The following is a 21,630-nucleotide window of genomic DNA, read 5'->3' on the forward strand; positions in this document are numbered from 1 at the left end:
TTCATGTAGTTTAGGAATCAGGATCTGAGGAAGGAAGGTTCAGGGTGCCCCTAAATACTAAATGTAGGGGTTTTACAGGTAGGTAAATGTCAGGGACCAATGAGTCCATTCCCTGCGGTGGGTACACCCCCTATCCAGCCACTCTCCAGTGGGAGAGGGGCAGGAGCCTAGTCCTGATTGGGTAGGGCTCCCCATCCTCAAGATGGTGAGAGCCCGGGATTGTGCTTCAACTCACCTCCCCCACCTGAGGGGCGGGGTTGGCAGAGGCTGGCACACCCTCTTTCCTCACTTTGGTTTTCCTGCCGATCTTCCCGCCAGAGTGGGGGGGTCAGAACCAACGGGGGCCAGTTGCTGAGTACAGCAAGGGGTCTTGAAAAGCTCACAAAGGCGGCATGCCTTTGAAGCTTCCCCTGCCCATCCTGGGGAATGAGACCTAGTACCTCGCCCCAGGATGTGTATTGTTGCAGGCCCACGAGAGCAAATGGCTCTCGACCCAGGGGTCCAGCAACATGTCTGCTGTGTGGCAGCCTAGGCAGCCTCTCAGTCAGGACGCTGGTCGTGGGTTAGTTTCAGGGGGCATCTCTAAGATGCCCTCTGTCGTGCATTTTACATTAATTCCCACACTGGCATCAGTGTGGGTTTATTGTGCTGATAAGTTTGATACCAAACTTCTCAGTCTTCAGTGTAGCCATTATGGTGCTGTGGAGTTCGTAATGACAACCTACCAGCACCATATACTCTTAATAGCAGCACTGCAATTACAATGCTCAGGAATGGACCTGGGCACTGTAAGGGGCACAGGTCTCATGCACCTGTACCCCTCCCACTGGCGTAGGGCACTCAGCTAGAGGGGTGACTGATGTATGCCAGGGCAGTGTTTTGTGGGCATGGCACACAGGGATGAGCGCCATTTCGACTCTTTGGTTTGTTCTGCACCAAGACACGCAGCCTGCCAAGGCAGTGTGTGTGTGTCAGGGTACAAGGCCTCCAAGGGTGGCACAATAAGTGCTGCAGCCCTTAGGGGCCTTCTCTGGTCACAGTGCCCTGGGTACCTAGGGTACCACTGTCCAGGGACTGACATGTGGCCAGAGATGCCAATTGGGTTTAGGCTCCAATGCAGTTTTAGGGAAGGAACACAGGCCCTGGGTACCTGATTGGCAGGAGCCCAGGGCACACTCAGTCAAAGTACATCAACAATTTAGCAAAAAGTGGGAGCATATCATGCAAGAAAGAGGGCGCTTTCTCACACGGTCTTCTTCGAAGACATCCCTCAACACACCAGGTGGAAGTATTTCCTCAAAAAAGTTTCAACAAAATGTTGAAAAAAAGTCTGTCAAGAACAGACAGAGGAGTAGCTCTGTTTCCGGATAATCGCTAACTGGCCATAAAGAAGAGAAATGATGTCAGCGCGCTAAGGTGGCACCTATGTAGGTGATGCGGACGTCACTTCCAGTGTGGACAATGCCATGCGGAGCCAATCGACGCCATGCCAATCTACATCACCTACCAGCAAGCAGGGGTACTGCGCACAAATAAATCTTCGGAATACAGTCTGACGCTTGGGAAATTTAAAGGTAAGCAATCTGTAGCTAGATGTCTCTAGCAGATTAATTCAGTATATCTATTAAGAAAAATATACATTTAGAAAGTTACCTTTTCCCTGCTTAAAGTCTCTGGGGGTTTATTTGCATGAGCACCAACGGACACCTGAATAGCGCTTTAGTAAGGTGTGAAGTGGCTCCCAGCACAGGGACAAAATGCCTTGGTTGGAGGGAGGATTTCTGCTCCCTTGACAGGCTAGCCTGTGGGCTGGGCCCAGGAACTTGATTAACTTCAAAAAGGCTGACCCTGTAACAAGCAGATGTAGCTAACACCAATGCCTACCCCTCTATTTTGTCCCGTCCTAGCTAGGCAGGCTTCAAACACAGTAGGCGTCTTTTTGACATTAGTGTCAAATCCTGCTTGAGTGTTTAAACCGGTTTGACACATTTGCTTTACATATGCAAAACAACGAAGTGATGGATGAAACACTCAAATCAATCTCAGCCACTGGCAATCGGCAGGCCGCATGCCAATCCATTGTTTTTTTGCCCACCATGCCAGCTCAATTGGACCCAGCCATATGCAAATCAGTTTTGAGTCAGCTCCTCATGAGAACAGTCCAGGCCGAACTGCCAGGCTAGGGGCCTCCCTGAACTGGAACACAAGCAACCTACGACCAGTTTTGCCCTAGTAAGGGCTTTTCAGCCAGATATAGCTTGGTTTCAGTGGCACAGTGAGCCCGGGACCCACATCTGGCCATACCTGGCCCACTCTGGGTATCAAACAGAAAAACAACAAGGTGATGGATGGAATGCTTGAATTAATCTAAGCCACTGGCAATCGCTTGGGGAAACTTCCCAACTGGTTGTTTTTTTGCTCATCATGCCACCCCAGTTTAGACGCAGCCATATGCAAATCAGTCTTGATCCTGCTCCTCATGGGAACAGTGCTGCCCAAACTGCCAGGCCAGGACCTGGGTTGCTTGTGTTCTGATTCAGAAAGGACCTGGCCTTATAGTTTGGGCTGGACTGTTCCCATGAGGAACAGGGTCAAGACTGATCTGCATATGGCCGAGTCCAAACTGAGCTGGCAAGGAAAGCAAATAATTATGTATTAGGATGAGGCCCATGCAACTGCATGTGGCTAAGATTATTTCAAGCATTCCATCCATCACCTTGTTGTTTTTGTATTTGGGTTTTACCTATAACACCTAGGGCACACTTCAAATAGCAAGGACAGGATGCCAAAACAGTTCTTGTGTATCCATGGTCTGGTTGCTGGAAAACTCAGCTTTGTTCTACCAGATGTCTGCCTCTGAGTTTGTTGTAGGTACAGGAACTTTTTTTAACTGGATTTTAGTGAGTGTTAGAAGTGAGAGTACAATGGGATTAACATAGTACACTGTTTACACACATTCCCATCCCTCAGAGCCCACGTTTAGTGTAGTTGAAGAAGTTTGCTATCTTGAAAATGCCCAAAGTGGTTAGGGGTAGCCAACTGAAACCTTTACACCATTGCTTAGGGCAGGCCCAGTGGTCATTCCCACCCACTAGCTTGTGCCAGGCATAAATGTGTCATCTCCAGGCACCCCCTTGTATTGTACCCAGAACAAAGAAGGGGACTTCAAGGGTCATAAGGCTTACTTCCTGTTCAAGCAAGCTACAACTGGTCTTTTCTACGACCACACAGCTTATCAGTGGCAACCGGATCTGGACTGGACTCTGCTGAAACTTTGCGAGTCTAAGTTACTCTCCTGCGGTCCTTTGGGGCTCTAGAAGTATACCCCTGATGGATTGTGATTAAAAGACTTAAGTCATAAGGTAAAATCTTTTGCCTAGTAAAAACCTGGTTAGTGTATCTGAACTGCACTGCATCGCAGTCCGAATCATTTGTGCCCTAGTCCTGTTCTACTATGACCACTGAGTGTCATTGGCATTTTGGCATTATTTTTTACTTAAAACTTTAAAAACTCATGTCTACGGTTCCTTAGTGGCTTTTCGTCATTTTGGTGTCATTTTATTTATTTAATTGGACTTTTTTCAAATTTTTGGGGATTTGTAGTGTTCTGAGTTTTGGCCTTATTGCTGTTCTGTTAATGTATACATACTTTACACATTGCCTCCAAGTTAAGCCTTTCAGCTTCATACAATAGTGACCTCAGATTTACTTAGTGACTTTGGGGGGGTCACCCTGATAAGGACTGATTATTACCTGAGGTGGATACTTACCTTCGTTAAAGAATAACCCAATTTCTTACACTGCTGCACCAATATAAGATCGATTTCATATCCCCTATAAGGAACTTATATGTTCATCAAAGCAGGATAAGACTGTGGAGTCTACAGAGGTGCAAGTCAGTCTTACAAGCTGACAATAACCTAGTAGATCAGTCACTCCCCACTACCAGGGCAATGTGCTACAAAAGGTCAAATTCAGGAGCAGAGAAACACTTAGGCTGCAAGAATAATCAAAGCCCAACACTGATAGAACAATACCAGGATTCTCCAAATAAGGAATGAGTCTGACCTCTGAATTCTAATCCACGAAGTTGAAACGTGACCAGGCCATTGCCTATCTCAATTATGTGCACCAAGGCATTTAAGTAGTCAGAGGCCAAGATAAAACAGTCACCAGTTGCATAATTGCCCCAGCGACCGAGCAGCAGATCCCCGCAAAGTGTGTGCTGCAGAGATCGTGTTAGGTGCTCATAGAAGATAGAGTTTAGGTTGTTGTCATCCGCACCTGCAGGTGAAATGAAAAGACAACGTATTAGTGCATCCTCATATTTTTCAGTAAAAGCCTACACTAAAGCTCCAACCCCAGGTAACCACCTACTCCTTCAAACTCGCCAACGGACAACTGTTACATGCTGGCCCACTCCCCTTAACCTGTCCTTCAAAGCCATAAATCAATTTATGCAGAAGCACATTGTCTAAAACACACACAGCCAGGTGCAGAGCCAGAAAAACAGATCTAGGCAATGGCTTGAAAAGTCAATGTGCTTGGTCTACCTTCACCAAACCTAAGACAGTTTCAGGGATTAAAGCAGAAGACCGATTAAAATGTAATATTAAATGAATAGATGCAAGATATAGGCAAATTATTTTTGTGCTAAGCATACCATAAAATAAAGGGAATAAGGAGTTAAGGGTATTGGATGACAGAAAAAGAACCAGAACAAAGATTAAAATTAGCTAAGCTAAATTTAAGTGGTAGATCACATTACACATGATGGATAAGGTGTATCGCTCTGTACATCTCTCTGTAGGTAGGTGAGGAACATGTATTATTTGTTTTCTATCCAGCGGCTTTAATCTACAATCAAGGTCTCTAGAGCAATAATGGATTTGGACACTTTGGGGTCATTCAAAAATGTGTATACTGAGCACCATTCTCTTTTGGATTTCAAGTAATTAAAATAGGGATATCACCAAGAGAAATTTAGCTATTAATAAGACTTTTAGGGATTACTATCTGCCAAGCACAGTAAGCCACAACTTTAGACTTGCACCCTGTAAGGTACCCTCAGCTGAAAGGACACCCTGCTTTAATATTTCGTTTTAGAATTAACTTGCACTGCCTCCTGCTGTGTGTGTCAAATCTGGCATTTTTGAAGTTTGTAATCTTGAAAAACCGTTACATGGTATTAAGCTTGCTTAGATACAATTCTAGGATTGCTGTTCAAACAGCATCAGAAGTTGCTGTACAATAATTTCCATGAAAATCAGCAAAATGAATGTGGAAGAAGGGCTTCCACCGAAATCACGGACAGCATTACTAATTAACTTTTATGATTGAGGTTACTATGTAATCTTAATGCTTGGACACTTAATAAGATTCACTCCTATCCTTGGCTGCAGGAAAAATATACATCATACATACTTCCTAGTCAAGACACACGTTTTCCTACTGCATTAACAAGACTCAAGTTCAAACATTATAACAACCTTAGTAAAGAAGAGAAGTGGAGCAAATTCAACTGTTGGAATTAACAAAAGGAACCTTTCGTGTCACAGACCAACTCTGACAAAGGGGGACATAGTTCATGATGTGTTTTCAAGTGCAAAATAGATATTCAGGAATGTTACAATGTAACTTGCAACATATTGGTTTTCAATTTCAAAACCTTCAAGCAGCTGTCGATACGCCTTACTGGTAAACAGATGGGCCCGTGTGTTCCTATTAAAAATGTTAAAACATAACCCAAGCAGGATAGAATAGGCCCTGTGTTTATCTGTCACCGATAAGGCAAACAGCTATTGCAGCCCAAATCACTTCTGACCAACAACATGCATATACTGCTAATCCAATAATGAGACTAGCAGTACCACAGACCTAATTTGCTGTGTTTTCATTTATCCCAGACACGGGGAACATAACAGTTGCTTTGTCAATGCACTTCAGCTACACTGCATTTTCAGAACTGGAACCTAACTCAAGATTTGCTGATGCCACTACACAACACTCCGGAGTATTGACCAGTCATTCTGCAACTTGGTGGCAAAACCTGCACCTCTTTATTCAAAGACAGGCAAACAATAAGGGCAGGTTGATCATTATAAGATTCTCAGATCAATATCTGAAGATCAGAGAAACATTACTGAAAGGTTTCTCAACAGTGACAGGCAAGCTGGGATGCTTGTTCATGTTTGATGAGGGACATTAGTTCTTCAGAAAACAGAAATATGAAGTCTGCAATCACAAAGGAATGTGAATATCACAAGCTCAAATAGCTAGAATTGTCATCCTTGGTGTTTCAGTGACTCAATCCCTCCACATACCTGCAACCGTCAATGCAGTGTTACAATTATGTTAATACATCCTCACGCAACTTCACCATCAAAAGAATATACAATCGGTATAAATATGACATTAGGACATTACACAATGATTCAATTACACCTGCACTGGACTACTGTAATGTCCTACATTAAGGAACTAACTCCTCAACTATATAAATACTTGATATACCCCAAACGTTTCCTGCCAAATCAATTTCCAGTGTCAATTGCTTGAAAAGACACTTGTAAAATAAATACTTGTTCTGATCCACAAATCTATAAATGGCAAAGCATCTAAATGGCAGACTGATCTCATCACCATCACACAAGAAAGCACAACCAATCTGAACTTCATCCATTAACTTGATTGATCATCCAGTTCACTAATCATCTCCCGTTGCAGACTGAATAAATGGTCCTCTGAAACACTTTCTCAAAATCCTACTCCCCGCTAACTACTCTTTCAGGAAACAGAATACCTAACTTTACAAATGCTGTGTTGTCTAATGAGACTCTTACACCTACCTTGTCCTGCAGCTGACTTTAAAATGTACTTGAAGCTTAGAAAAACGATGCAACACATTCTTAAACTATATCAAATAAAAAAACTGGGCTCAAATGAAATATTTTTTTAAAAATGATTGTTAGTGAGTAAATCCATTTTACAACCATGAACAAAGGGAGATGCTAATTCTTGAAAATCACGAAATCTTCAGCAAAAATGTCGCTGGCCCAACCTTCTCCAGGCTAGACTATATTTTTGTTGCAAGGCAGTACCTGTCGGAGGGAGATGAGTTCACGTACAAAGCGAGGGGAATATCAGATCACTCACCCCTATATGCGATATTAGGGAAAAACACAGAAAGGCGAGAGACGGAATGGCGCTTGGCAGCCTGGGATATTCAAACCCCTGAGATAGTACGGGGTCTGAGGGCAGACATAAAAGTATACGTAGCGGAGAACAAGGGTTCAGTGGACTCTAACATTACCTTCTGGGAGGCCATGAAACCTGTGTTAAGAGATAGACTTAGAGGGAGACTGAGAGACGAGCGAAGCAAACAACACAGGGAGGCAACAGCGTTAGAACTTGAAATCCTGACTCTAGAAAGGCACTACCTTGTGCACCAAGGTGAAGGTATACTACGGCAGTTACACAACAAACAAAGGGAGTATAGGGAATTGGTCTCTAATGAGGCAAAGACGCAAGCGCTAGCAACGTTACACCGCCTATATGATGTAGGCGACAAGTCAGGCAAGCTCTTGGCTTGGCTTAGCAGGAAAGAACGAGCTGCAAGGTGGGTGGAAAGAATCAGGAAGGATGGGGGAGGCCTGGAAACTACCGACAGGGGCATAGCAGACGCCTTCGCAGTCCACTATGAGAACTTCTATAGAGGCAGAGACCTTGGGTCAGTAGACGAGGCCTTACAATATATGGAAACTGTGGATATCCCGGTACTAGATGTAGAACTCAGCACCCGACTAGAGGCGGGAATCACACTGGAGGAGATCTCCACGGCCATTAATAAATTAAAAACGGGGAAAACACCAGGGCCCAACGGGTTCCCGGCAGAATTTTTTTAAAAGACGGCCGACCTATTGACGCCTCACCTATTGGCTCTGTATGTTGAAGCCTACGAGTTAGGGGGACTCCCACGAGATCTAGCGTTGGCAACCATAGTGCCGATATACAAACAGGGCAAGCCGGAGGAGGATTGTGCCTCGTACGGCCCCATCTCACTTCTGAATATGGAGGTGAAAGTGCTGGCTACAATTCTTTTTGTCCACCCTAAGCGTGGAAGGGTATACTCAGATGTGAGTCCCTTGCTCATTGCACCATCAGGATTCAAGCAAGCCGGGCCGAAGACGGCTGAAATGCCAGAAACCGGTCCCCGGTAGCTTGTTTCCTTCCCAGTGTAAGAATTGGCTTTTGTAGTTTGGTTTACCCTGTTCCCATCATGCACTGGGACAGGAACAGACTAATTTGCATACAGCCAGGTTCTGAAACTGGGATGGTGCAGTGAGCTAAAAAACGGTGTTGGATCTAGCCCTGATCTCTTGACTGGGTGAGAGTATTCTGTTTAATTCAGAGACTCTGTCCCTCACCACCCCTTTTTGTAAATATACAATTCTAGCGGCGCGCCTACGGACAGTTGTTCCAGACCTTATACACACAGACCAATCCGGGTTTTTGCCGGATAGAGCGACAAAGCTCAACCTCCGACGGACACACAACTGGCTTCAAGAAATACAAGATAGAACGGAGCCGCACTGGTTCCTGTCCTTGGACGCTGAAAAAGCGTTCGACGCGGTACATTGGCCTTTTCTCATGGCAGTGTTGCGGAGGTTTGGTTTTGGTCCACACTTTCAGAAGTGGGTAGGGCTGCTATACGCTGCACCGAAGGCGCGGGTACGAGTGAATGGGTGCTTATCACGCGAATTGCGTGTGGAAAGGGGCACCAGACAAGGATGCCCGCTGTCCCACCTACTCTTCACTCTCACCATAGAAATACTGGCGGGCAAAATTCGACAAAACCCAGAGATCCATGGCTTCACGTGTAATGAGTCAGGAGATACTCAGGAAAAAGTTTCATTATATGCCGACGATGTATTGTTATATATTACGAACCCCGAGGTCTCCGTAGGGACATTGTTCAGGGAGTTAGAGGGCTTTGGGGCAATGGCAGGCCACACCATCAACTGGCATAAATCAGTCTTGTATACGCCGCGGGGAGCAGTGCAGGGAGTAAAGTTGCCGGACCGTCTACTCACCACCTCAGAGGGGTTCCAGTACCTTGGGATCTATGTCACTCTGGACAAAAAGCTCTCGTTCCAGAGAAATGTGGAACGAATAATGAAAGAGGCAGTAGACGACATGACGCAATGGAGACAGTTGCCGCTCACCCTACTGGGAAGGGCGGCGATGTATTGCAAATGCTACTTACCAGTATGCATCTGTTCTTGGCATGTAGGGCTGCTGACATTCATATCTGTGCATAGATCGCCACCTAGTGTTGGGTCCGGATGATTGCACATTGTTGTCCTGGAAGAGTCTTCGAAGTATCACAAAATAGGTGGCTCCTCCCCTGGACTACAGTGCGCATGGGCATCGCCTCCATCCCCAGATTGTTTTTAGCCATTGGCAGAGATGGAGTGAAGAATGTGAGTGATGACCATGCTATGAGCATATGTATGTAAATGAATGAATTCTGCAGCTGCGACAGGCGCCGGGGAGGAGGGTGGGCGATATGAATGTCAGCAGCCCTACATGCCAAGAACAGATGCATACTGGTAAGTAGCATTTGCAGTTCGAGGCATGTGGGCTGCTGAATTCATATCTGTGCATAGAATACATAGCAGTCCCTCCATTAACGGCGGCCGCCCGTGCCAGCTGCAGCAGTCTGAAAAAGTGTTTTTAGAACAGCCTGACCAACAGCTGCCTGTTGTTTGGAATGCACGTCTACACAGTAGTGTTTAGTGAAAGTATGTGTGGTAGACCATGTGTCTGCTCTACAGATATCTTCTAAGGGAATGTTACCTAGGAAAGCCATAGGGGCCCCCAACTTCCTGGTGGAGTGGGCCCTCGGTGGGATAGTGAGAGTGCGCTTAGCTTTAGCGTAACAGATCTGAATGCACTTCACTATCCACCTAGCAATCCCTGCTTTAGAGATAGCGTTTCCCTTGTGGTGAGTGGCAAAAGCAACAAAAAGCTGCTTGGTTTTGCGAAAATCTTTTGTCCTGTCTACATAATACATCAAGGCCCTCTTAACATCAAGGGTGTGGAGCATGCGCTCCGCCAGCGTATCTGGGTTTTGGAAAAACACCGGCAATTCGATTGTCTGGTTTAAGTGGAATTGGGATACCACTTTGGGTAGGAATTTAGGGTTAGTGCGGAGCACCACCCTGTTAGCATGTACCTGGAAGAAAGGTTCTTGGATGGTGAGCGCCTGCAGCTCGCTAACCCTCCGTAGCGAAGTAATTGCTACTAAGAACGCAACCTTCCAAGTCAGAAACTGAAGCTCACAAGAGTGCAGTGGCTCAAAGGGAGGACCCATCAGCCTCGTAAGAACCACATTGAGGTTCCATTCTGGAGCTGGTGGGGTCCTTGGTGGAATGACCCTTTTGAGTCCTTCCAGAAAGGCCTTGATAGCAGGGACCCTGAAGAGTGACAGGTGTTGTCTATTCTGGAGGTATGCTGCCATAGCAGACAGGTGAATGCGGATGGAAGAGTATGCCAGATTGCATTGATACAGGTGGAAAAGATAGCAAATGATGTTTTGAATGGAAGCATCTAGCGGGTTAATATTGCGGTTAGCACAGTAGATGACAAACCTCTTCCATTTAGCCGCATAACAAGCTCTGGTAGTGGGCTTCCTTGCCTCCCGAATGATGTTCATGCAATCGGGAGGAAGATTGAGGTAGCCAAACTCTAGGACTTCAGGAGCCAGATCGCCAGGTTGAGCTGTTGCGGATCTGGGTGCTGAATGTCGCCATGGCTCTGCGTCAGAAGGCTGGGAGTGAGATGAAGCCTTTGATGCGGCACCACGGACAGTTCGAGAAACGTGGTGTACCATGGTTGTCGAGCCCACGTCGGAGCAACCAGGATGAGAGTCATCGAGTGCTGCCTGAGCTTGCGTGCCACCAGCGGTATCAGAGGTGCTGGGGGAAAAGCGTACGCAAATCTGCCTGACCAGTTCATCCACATCGCATTGCCCTGTGATTGGGGGTGTGGGAATCTGGCGGCGAAGCTTTGGCATTTTGCGTACTCCTTTGTGGCGAACAGGTCTATCTCTGGATGACCCCACCTTTGGAAGTACGGTTGGAGTACTGATGGATGTATCTCCCACTCGTGCATCTGATGGCTGTGCCTGCTGAGCAGATCCGCCATTTGATTGTCCTTGCCCGGGAGATGCTCTGCCATGAGGAAGATGTTCCTCTGAATGGCCCACTTCCACATGCTCTGAGCCAGATGAGACAGCTGTGGAGAGTGTGTGCCTCCCTGCTTCTGAATGTAGTACATGGCCGTCATGTTGTCCGTCCGGATCAACACAACTTTGTTGCACAGATGTACTTTGAACGCCTTCAAGGCCATGAAGATTGCCATCAGTTCCAACACATTGATGTGCATCTTCCTTTGCTGTAGTGTCCATAGTCCCTGCACAGTGTACTGGAGTACATGCGCTCCCCATCCCTGGAGAGAGGCGTCCGTCGTCAGGATAATCTGTGGGACAGGCTCTTGGAATGGTCGGCCCTTGCAAAGGTTGTGTGGATTCCACCAATGCAGAGAGTTGTATGCCCGACCGCTCACCAACACTAGGTCTGTCAGTTGCCCATGAGCCTGAGTCCACTGACGTGCAAGGCACTCCTGAAGCGGACGCATATGAAGTCTCGCGTGCGGGACAATGGAGATGCAGGAGGCCATCATGCCTATCAACTGCATGAACACCTTCGCTGGAAGCGGGTGCTGGGGTCTGAATCGTTGGATCAGCGCCTGGATACTGGCGATTCTCACTGAATTCGGCTGCGCAGTGGCTGCCAGAGTGTCTATTGTCGCGCCCAGATACTGTCGCACGTGGGCGGGCTGGAGATGGGACTTTGGGTAGTTCAGAGAGAATCCCAGATCGTGCAGGAGATGAATGGTGCGTGACACGTGGTCGACGCACTGCTGTTCTGTCCTTGCTTGAATGAGCCAGTCGTCCAAGTAGGGAAAGACGTGGACGTGCTGGCGACGGAGATGCGCAGCCACAGTCGCTAGGCACTTGGTAAACACTCTCGATGCCGTGGTGACCCCGAACGGCAGAACCCTGAACTGGTAATGCTGGTCTAAGAGCGTGAATCTGAGATACTTCCTGTGGGAAGGATGCAGGGGGATATGAAAATAAGCATCTTTCAGATCCAGCGTAGCCAGGAAGTCCCCCTGTTGAAGCAGGGGAAGCACCTGCTGCAACGTGAGCATATGGAAGTGCTCCGAGAGGATGTACCAGTTCAGGGGCCTGAGGTCCAGGATCAGCCTGAGGGATCCGTCCTTCTTGGGAATCAGAAAATACAGGGAGTAAACCCCTGTTCCCCGCTCTTGTAATGGAACGAGCTCTATCGCCCTTTTTCGCAGCATGACTAGAACTTCTTGCTGCAACAAGGTCAAGTGCTCGCCTGACATAGGACGGCTCCTTGGGGGTATGTCCGGTGGAATGGACGTAAGCTCTAGACAGTACCCGTACTGGATAATAGACCTCACCCACCTGTCCGTGGTGATGGACTTCCACGCCGGCAGGAACTGCTGGAGTCTCCCCCCGACAGGTGTTGTATGGTCGGGGGGCAGTGACAAGACGTCACTGTTTGTTGGTGGTGGTGGACCTGGAGCTATTGTTGCCACGTCCCCTGCCCTTGACATTATTGCCTCTGTAACCACCTCTATTCTTGTTGTTATAAGAGGCTTGGGTGTTACTCTTGTAATATTGTGTGGACTGGGATGCCTGTCCCCTTGAGGTGCCTCTGGAGTTTGAGCGGCGAAAGGAACCACTCCGAAACTGCTGACTTTGTAAAGCCCCCATTGACTTGGCAGTTTCTGTATCTTTTTTTCATTTTTTCCAGTGTGGCATCCACCTCAGGGCCAAACAGGTGGTCAGGATTCACTGTCTGATTCAGTATCGTAGTTTGGATGTCGGGTTTGAACCCCGAAATTATAAGCCAGGCATGGCGTCTAAGCAGCACACTGGTATTGATAGCCCTGGAGGCTGTGTCTGCCACATCCAGTGCACATTTGATGGATGCATTCGTAATGAGTTTACCCTCCTGAATCAGCATCTCCCCTGCCTCCTTGTATTGGTCAGGCAAGTGTTGCAGTATGGCCTCTAATGTGTCATAATGGGCCCTATCATAACGTGCAAGTAAGGCTTGGGTGTTAGATATTCTCCAGATATTAGCTGCCTGTGCAGCAATCCGTTTGCCTGAGGCCTCAAAGATCTTGGACTCTTTGTCTGGGGGAGGAGCGTCACCAGTAGTTTGAGAGTTCGCCCTCTTCCGAGCGTTGGAAACAACCAAGGAGTCCAATGGCAAGTGTCCCTTGATATATGTAGGATCCGTGGGCGCTGCCTTATATTTCCTATCGATGCGAGGGTTGACCACATGCGCTCGGGTGGGCTCCTTGAAAACCTCCGTTGCATGTTTAAGCACCCCCTTAAGCATCGGTAGCGTCTTGACTGACTTTTCGGCTACCGAGAAGGTGTCGAATAAGAAGTCCACATCCACGGGGTCCGAGTGCAGCTCGACGTCGTGGTTAGCAGCAGCTCTCTCTATCAGAGCATTGAAGGCCGTCGAGTCCTCAGTCGGGGACGTCTTAGCCGCAAAAAGTTGAGTCCTGACCCGACTGCGGGTCCTCCGTGTCGCCTCCGGCGGACCACGGAACGTGCTCCTCCTCCGGATCCGAGTACGCCGGATAGTCGTACTCGGCATCTTCCTCGTCCGCACCGGCTGCGGCGGAATGCGTCGGCGAGTGCCCCAGGGTTTGTGGGGACACAGGTTCCACCAAAGCCGAAGAGTCCTCGGAGTCCCTTTTGTTTTTGAGAGGGATCTTAAAATGTTCCAACGCCGGCTCCGTCGTGATCTTCCTTTTGAGGAGCGACAGTTTTCCGGTGTTGGCGTCGATGGTTACCTCACGACGTTCCTCTTCAGCAAGCGGTTGGAGTCGAAGCTTCGACACCACCAAGGCAGCTTTCGGTGCCAATACCTCCTTCGAGGGTCCACTCTGTTTCGGCGCGAAGGCCTTCGGCGCCGACTTGGGAGGAAAGGTGAAACGGATAGGCGTTTGCTCCTTCGCAGGCTTAGGCGTGAGCTTTGGCGCCACAGTGCCCGACGCGGGAACCCCACTGTCCTTTCGAATCCGCTGCAGGGATTCCGCCACCTTCTTTGTCAAGGCCGGAGAGGGCTTGACCGTCTCGAGCGACTTCTTAGCATCGAGAGCCCGATCACCCGCATGCGCCTTCTTCGGGGCCGACGCCCCATGGCTATGCGCGTCGTCGCCCTGACGCTTCTTCGGAGCCGACTTCGGGTCCACAACCCCTTTCGGAGCCGACGCAGCCGCGTCGGACGATTTCGCCTTCGGCACCGACCCCGAGGGCTCCGGGTCGGCCATCTTGGCGTGGCTCTTCGAGTCGGCCATTTTGGTTTTCTTGGAAGTTGACGCCTCCAGAACCTTCTTCACCAGCGCAACTTTCACTTTCGGTTCCGCATCCGAGGGTGCGTGACCAGTTGGCTTCACTTTCGTTTTCTTCGACGTAAGTGATGGTTCATAAATGTCCGTGACCGGGCCCGGAGGCGGGGACGTAGGACTCATAGTTAGATCTTGGGTAAGGCCCGAAGGCGATCCCTCGACCTGGGCCGTATGAAGGGTAATAACCCCTGAGTCTGGTTGGGGATGCTCCTCCTCCGAGCTATCACCCATCGTGGCAAAAGCCTGATCGTCGTCCCCTACCTCGTCGGTGACTTCGTCAAAGTTCTCCGCACCCTCGTCGTAGGTTTCCCCCTCGGATGCGGGATTAGAGTCCGAACCTTGCACGTCGTCTTCTCCCTCGACAGATTCCTGGAAAAGGTCATCTGGTGGGGGCGCCGTAGCCGATAACTTAGCCTGGAGCCTATTGGCCCGACGAATCTTTAAAGTCTTCTTGCTCCGGAACTTCGAACACGCCATGCAGGTGTCTTCGCGGTGATCCGGTGACAAGCAGGTATTGCACACAGGGTGCACGTCGAGGTGTGAATATTTAGAGTTACACACCGGGCACTTCTTAAACGGAGTTCGCTCCATAGCAAGAGTGTAGTGTAGGCCCGTCCGCGCCGAAAGCACGTGGAAGGGCAGCAAGAGATCGGAGCTGAGAGTCTGAAAGAAACCCGTACGCAACTATACCGATGCCCAGCCTAAAGACCTTTTGGTCTCGAGTCGAAGTTGAACAACTATCGGTTCCGACAGAGGGAACCGAAACACATCCGAACCCAATGGCGGAAAAAAACAATCTGGGGATGGAGGCGATGCCCATGCGCACTGTAGTCCAGGGGAGGAGCCACCTATCTCGTGATACTTCGAAGACTCTTCCAGGACAACAATGTGCAATCATCCGGACCCAACACTAGGTGGCGATCTATGCACAGATATGAATTCAGCAGCCTACATGCCTCGAACAAGATGATTACCCTACCCAAGTTCCTCTACGCACTCCAAAATGAGTACTATCCGCTCCCGACTAACACTATCACCAGAATCCACGCAGACCTGCGATCATTCCTATGGCTAGGCAAACAACCACGCATTGCGCTCCAGACACTCCAACGACATCAGTATAGTGGAGGGATTTCATTACCGAACCTGGAGGCATACTACTGGGCGGAACACCTGACCCCCATTAATGACTGGCTACACGCACCAGCGGACCACCCGACGTATGCATTAGAAAGGCATAAACTGTCCACGCACAATGTACTTCACTATCTGTATGGGGGGAAGGCAGGGAGAACGCTCTTGCCCGCTACTATGATTACGATTCGAGCATGAAAACGGGACACGAGATCCACGGGGTGGGAAGAGAGGCCAACACGTCAGACACCACTATGGCACTGCAAATGGTTCACGGAACTCCAAAAACTGAAAGGCTTCCAAAGGTGGGATGACATAGGGATTTCTACTATTGGGGATGTGATTAGGAAAGGTGAACTGAAGACATTCACGATGCTACAGGCAGAGTTTGGATTACACCACACACAACGATACAAACACCTGAAGCTAGTGCATGCCTGGAATGAGCAGCAGATATCACTACAGGACATACCGGAATATTCACCTCTAGAAGGGAGACTCCTACAGGAGCAGATAGTACACCAGGCAGTGTCTCTCACATATAAGACCCTCACAAACAATATGTTGGGAAATTTGGCGAAACTCAGAGGTATATGGGAGGCGGAAGTGGGGCAATTAGAGGACTTAGACTGGGAGCCGATACTGATGCACCCCCGAGAAGTGGCCATTAAATCATGGCTGAGGCTGATCCAATTAAATGTGCTACACAGGACATACTTCGATCGGAGGCGTCTCCTCAAGATGGGTAGGATAGCAGACGCCACATGTCTTCGGTGCAGATCTGAACAGGGGGATTTTTACCACACTATATGGTCCTGTGAAAAGATTCAAACATATTGGTCTCACGTCTTCACGGAGTTGGGGGAGGTGCTGGGAATAGAGCTACCACTAGACCCGAAACTGGCATTACTAGGAATGGTGACCGAAGTAGACCTGCCACGCCCGCATATCATTTTCCTGGTGTTGGCACTGGTGGTGGCGAAAAGGGACATTGCGAAATATTGGGGGGTGGCGGAGAGGCCAGAGATAGAGGAATGGAGGAGAGGTCTGGACCTCTATATGGCAGCAGAACAAGTGACATACAAAGCTAGAGGCTGTCCCAAAAAATTCCGAAGGATATGGAGTAAATGGAGACAATACCATGGCCTAGAAGTGGGGCAAATAGGAAGCGACACATAGAGGGGTAGACGGCGGAGGTGGGAGAAGGAGACCACCTGATAACGACAAGTGCCCGTACAAGGCGGGGACAGTGAACATTCAGAGACTCCGCACATATGAGATGCTATGTTGTGGCGTGGGAACGGGGACAAGCACTAGTATATTATGCACGAATGAAACAGATGGATTAGTGACACAGAGATTGATGGACATGTGATCTGACTGTCACCCCCTTGAGGGGGACATGCTACCAGTTTTGTAGGAAGGGGTGGGGGGAGGGGGGGGGGGAGTTGTGGGAGAAAACGACAAAAGCAGGATTGAGGGGTTCCATGTGGAGCTTGTAAACCTGGAAATAATTGCACACTACTGGAAGAGAAATGTGTTGCCGCCCGGCCCCAGGGTTGTGGGCATAATGGCTGTGGAATAGTATCACGATGTAAGTTTGACGTGTTGATGTGGGCTTGGCACACCTGTATTCTTTTCATACCTGCACAAAAATAAAGTTTCAAAAAAAAAAAAAAATGTCGCTGGCCCTACAATTAGGTGAAATCCAAATCACCTACGTTTTGCCTAATGTACAAACTTTACACTTCGTAAAGCGCTGACAAAGTTTTGTCTTCCAAAAAAGGTTTTGCAGAACATCCACACCACTCCCCCAAAAAATGTATAAATCCAAGCAAACTCTCCCAATAAGAGAGGGCTTTTGCTAAGCTTAGTTTCCTCCACAAAATATTTTTGCTGGATTTTTTTCCTCTGAGCATTCGCAAATATTGCAGAGCTTGCAAAGTTTTGAAAAGCAACTATAACGTTTTACAGGGAAAATCTTCACAACTTTGCATTGCCGTAGTAAGATCTGCATCAATGCACTGGAAGGGATTATGAATGGTCCATGTTTTACAAGAGATTTAAGAATGCTTCAAAATCCCTGGAGGGGAGAGGATAAGCCATGGCACTTGGGCAGAGTGGAATACATACCTGGGTTACGGTCCAGTTGAGTAGAGAGCCTAGTATTGGAGTGATCAACCCTTTTAGTGCTGCCAGAAGGAAAAAGATTAATATTTGGTTAAATAGTGGATTCAGCAAATGTGTTTGTACATGAACATTCTGACTTCCCATTGTGTTTAACAGTATAACTCTACACCTGTGTTACCTTGTGTGCTCCTCAGAAGAGATTAGTAGTATTCAAGACATAAAGAACAGATGCAAACTCAGATAAAGCCACACTTCAATGAAAATCTACATCACCCACAGTGGACCAAAGCCAAACTTTAGGCCTTTGGCTGGGTGACAGATCGCTACTATGAACAGGCAGACAATGTCTAGTTTATACTTACAGTTTTTTTTGTAAAACATATCCCACTTTCCAAATACAGTACCTGCAGGTCCAACACTGGACACTTACTTGTAGTCTCGCTCCCAAAATTTGACAGGTCGAGCGTATGAGGTGATGAACACAGCACTGCCCAGGAGTGGGTTCAGAGGGGTGGAGAAGAGTGCGGACAGCACCGCTTGCACAAACAGCATGGCTGAGTCTGGTGGGGGAGAAAGTCAAGGAATACAGTCCACAAACCCGAACCAGAAAGAAACAGGATTTCATAAAAAGCGGTCATACCCAATAAAATGGCAATGTAATTGCCAAATCTTCACGTAAAGGCTGAATAAAAGAATCTACCCTTCTGCTTCAACAATTGTTGTCTGTTGTATCTATCACATCTCTATAGTTTTGGTACTGTGGCTCTTTCGCAGTAGAGGGTGGAAAATAAAGTCGTGCTACTACACTAGTAGTAAATATCAAAACACATATTTTGACTCTGTAAGGCTCTTAGATTGCTATGCATCATGCCACAGGGCACAACCGTGTAAGTATACAGCATTTGTTTTTCTGTCATTCAGTGCGTAACAAAAAATAAGAACAAGCCATTAGTATTGACCTTTCAGGAAAGGTACTGCAAAAGTACTTTACTTTCCATAAACATACAAACTTGTACAAGTATGAACAGAAAAAGTAAACAGGCATTGGCAAAGCCAATAGGACTCACCTATGCAAAAGCTATTGGCTTTGCCAATATGTTTTAGCCATGTTGTACACCTGTACAGCTGCTGTTCAGCATGTCTAAAAGTTAGTGGGGTAAAGAAGTGGCATGGAGTGGCGTAAAGTGGAGTAGAGCACTGTGTTACAGAGTGGCGTAGAGTTGAGTGGCATGTAGCGGAATGAAGTTGAGTGTCATGGAGTGGCATAGAGTGAAGTGGTGTGGAGGGAGTAGAATGTTGTAGAGTGGAAGGGTGTAGATGGAGTAGTTTTGAATGGTACAGAGGTGTAAAGTGTCAGAGTAGAGTATTGTAGAATGGAGAGGCATAGTGTCGTGGAGTGGTATACAGTTGAGTGGCGAGGAGGGTGTTGCATAGAGCAGAGGGGTGTAGAGCAGAGTAGATCGTCGTACAGTGGAGTAGCATAGAGTAGAGTAGTGCAGGATAATGGCAGAATGGAGAATTGCTGTAGGGCCGAGTTGAGTTGAGTGGCATAGTGTCAAAGAGTGGAGTAATGGAATGGAGCAGCGTGTCGTTGAATAGAATGGTTTGAGTGGCATAAAAAGAGTTGTGTAGAGCGTTGTAGGGTGCTGTAGTGTCCTAGAGTGGCATAGAGTGGAGTAGAGATTTGTAGAGTGGTGTGGGGTGGAGTAGAGTTTAATGGAGTAGAGAGTCAGAGAGTAGAGCTGTGGAGTAGAGTGCCTAGACAACAGGGGTGTAAAGTACAGTGGTGCAGAGTAGTTTGGTGTAGAGTGCATTGGTTTTGAGTAAAGTAGTGTAAACTGCATTGAGTAGAGTGCAGTAATGTAGAATAGTGTACAGTAGATTGCATTGGCGTAGAGTTCAATGGCATAGAGTGGGTTGGAGCAGAGTGAACTAGAATGCATAGAGTGCAGTGGCATAGTGTAGATTGTTTCAGAGTATATTTATCGTATACAAATGTTTGTTTCCGCCACACATCTAAATTACCGAAACACGTGATTCATATCTGCACAGTTCATTTATGGACATTCACATTTTTTGTGTGCTAGAAAACAAAATAACATTGCACAGTCTTCTGACTAGCACATCTTCAGTAGCCATCATGATTGTCACGTAGCACAAGTTACTACTTGTGTAACGATATATCTGTAAGAGACATTAGTTAGTGATAGATTCCTTACCTTAGAATATCCCCAGGCGTCAGACTGGATCCGGAAAGTTTGCGTAGCAGTACCCTTGCGCGTCGTTTGGCGTCGTCTGCGGCTCCGCGTCCGTCGTCTGCGCCGTGATGCGTCGTCGGAGTACTTAGACGCCGCCTCCGCGTGCTGGCGTCAGTTCTTAGCCACAGCTTTTTCGCGCCAGAAGCGCAGAGCCATGACAAAAACCGACACTGGTGCCAAGAAACTAGGGCTCTGAAAGGGGATGACCTTAACCCTAGATATCGGTTCGCAGAACGGGGAGGATGGGTGGGTCGGTAAGAAATCTATCACTAACTAATGTCTCTTACAGATATATCGTTACACAAGTAGTAACTTGTGCATCTGAAAGAGACACGTTAGTGATCGATTCCTTACCTTAGAATAGATACCCCAGCAATACCATCCCCGTGGTGGTGGGTCTGCGAACCAATATTTACACCAGAAAGTCCTGGAGAACGGAGCGGCCAAAGTAGCCGTCTCTCCGGACTTGACTATCCAGGCAGTAGTGCCTAGCAAAGGTGTGCAACGAGGCCCACGTAGCTGCCTGGCAAATGTCCTGTAAGGGCACACCTTGGCCCAAGGCAGTTGTAGTGGCCGTGGCTCGAGTGGGATGAGCCCGCAGCCCAACAAGGGGTTCCTTCTTAGCCAAGGAGTAACACGCCTGAATGCACATGATAATCCATCGGGAGATGGTTCTCTTGTGCACCGCTTTCCCTTTCTTAGCGCCCGCGTACCCAACAAAGAGTTGATCATCCACCCGGAACTGGCGTGTGCGATCCAGATAGAACGAGAGCGCACGTTTTGGGTCCAGACGGTGGAGCCTCTCCTCCTCTCTCGAGGGGTGCGGAGGCGGAAATAAGGTGGGCAATGTGATGGACTGCCCAATGTGGAAGGCCGTGACCACCTTTGGCAAGAAGGAGGGCCTAGTCCTCAAAACAACCTTGTCCGGATGGACTGAAAGGAAAGGAGGCTTACAAGAGAGGGCCTGGAGCTCACTCACTCTCCTGGCAGAGGTGATGGCTACCAGGAAGGCAGTCTTCAAAGAAAGAAGCCGAAGTGGACAGTTGTGAAGTGGCTCAAAGGGAGCGCACATCAGAAATGTTAGAACCAGGTTCAAGTCCCACTGAGGCATCACGAAGGGAACAGGAGGAAAAGTATGAGTGATGCCCTTCAGGAAACGAGTTACGATAGGGGACTTGAACAAAGAAGGTTGGTCAGGCAGCCTCAGAAAGGCTGAAAGGGCCGAAAGATAGCCCTTGATAGTGCCCAGAGCAGAGCCCTGCTGGGCAAGAGAAAGAAAGAAGAGAAGAACCTCAGAGAGAGGGGCATTGAGGGGATCCACAGCCTCTGCTGTGCACCATGCCACAAATCTGTTCCATCTGCAGGCGTATACCGTCTTAGTGGAGGGACGCCTGGCTGCCAGAATGATGTTGCAAACTTCAGGAGGCAAGTCAAATGGCCTCAACTGTCGCCGCTCAATCTCCAGGCATGGAGGTGGAGACTGGACAGGTTCGGGTGGAGGACCGTCCCCTGCTGCTGCGACAGAAGGTCCTCCTGAAGAGGCAGACGAACCGGGGGATCGACTGACATACTGAGTAGC

At 48.1% G+C, this 21,630-nt stretch overlaps 1 protein-coding gene across 3 annotated transcripts in view; it reads right to left on the bottom strand.

Moving 5' to 3' along the window:
• Nucleotides 1-21,630, bottom strand: part of PCNX3 (pecanex 3) — an 873,417-nt gene that overhangs the window by 219,671 nt on the left and 632,116 nt on the right. For all 3 annotated transcript variants that reach the window (XM_086938333.1, XM_086938332.1, XM_086938334.1), the window contains exons 24-26: nucleotides 18,224-18,353; nucleotides 17,797-17,855; nucleotides 4,069-4,284 (exon numbers count right to left, since the gene is read on the bottom strand). In XM_086938333.1, coding sequence (XP_086794459.1) covers nucleotides 4,069-4,284; nucleotides 17,797-17,855; nucleotides 18,224-18,353 — 405 coding nt within the window. The remainder of the gene's footprint in view (nucleotides 1-4,068; nucleotides 4,285-17,796; nucleotides 17,856-18,223; nucleotides 18,354-21,630) is intronic.

Source organism: Lissotriton vulgaris, chromosome 9, assembly GCF_964263255.1.
Source record: "Lissotriton vulgaris chromosome 9, aLisVul1.2, whole genome shotgun sequence".
NCBI classification, from domain to species: domain Eukaryota; kingdom Metazoa; phylum Chordata; class Amphibia; order Caudata; family Salamandridae; genus Lissotriton; species Lissotriton vulgaris.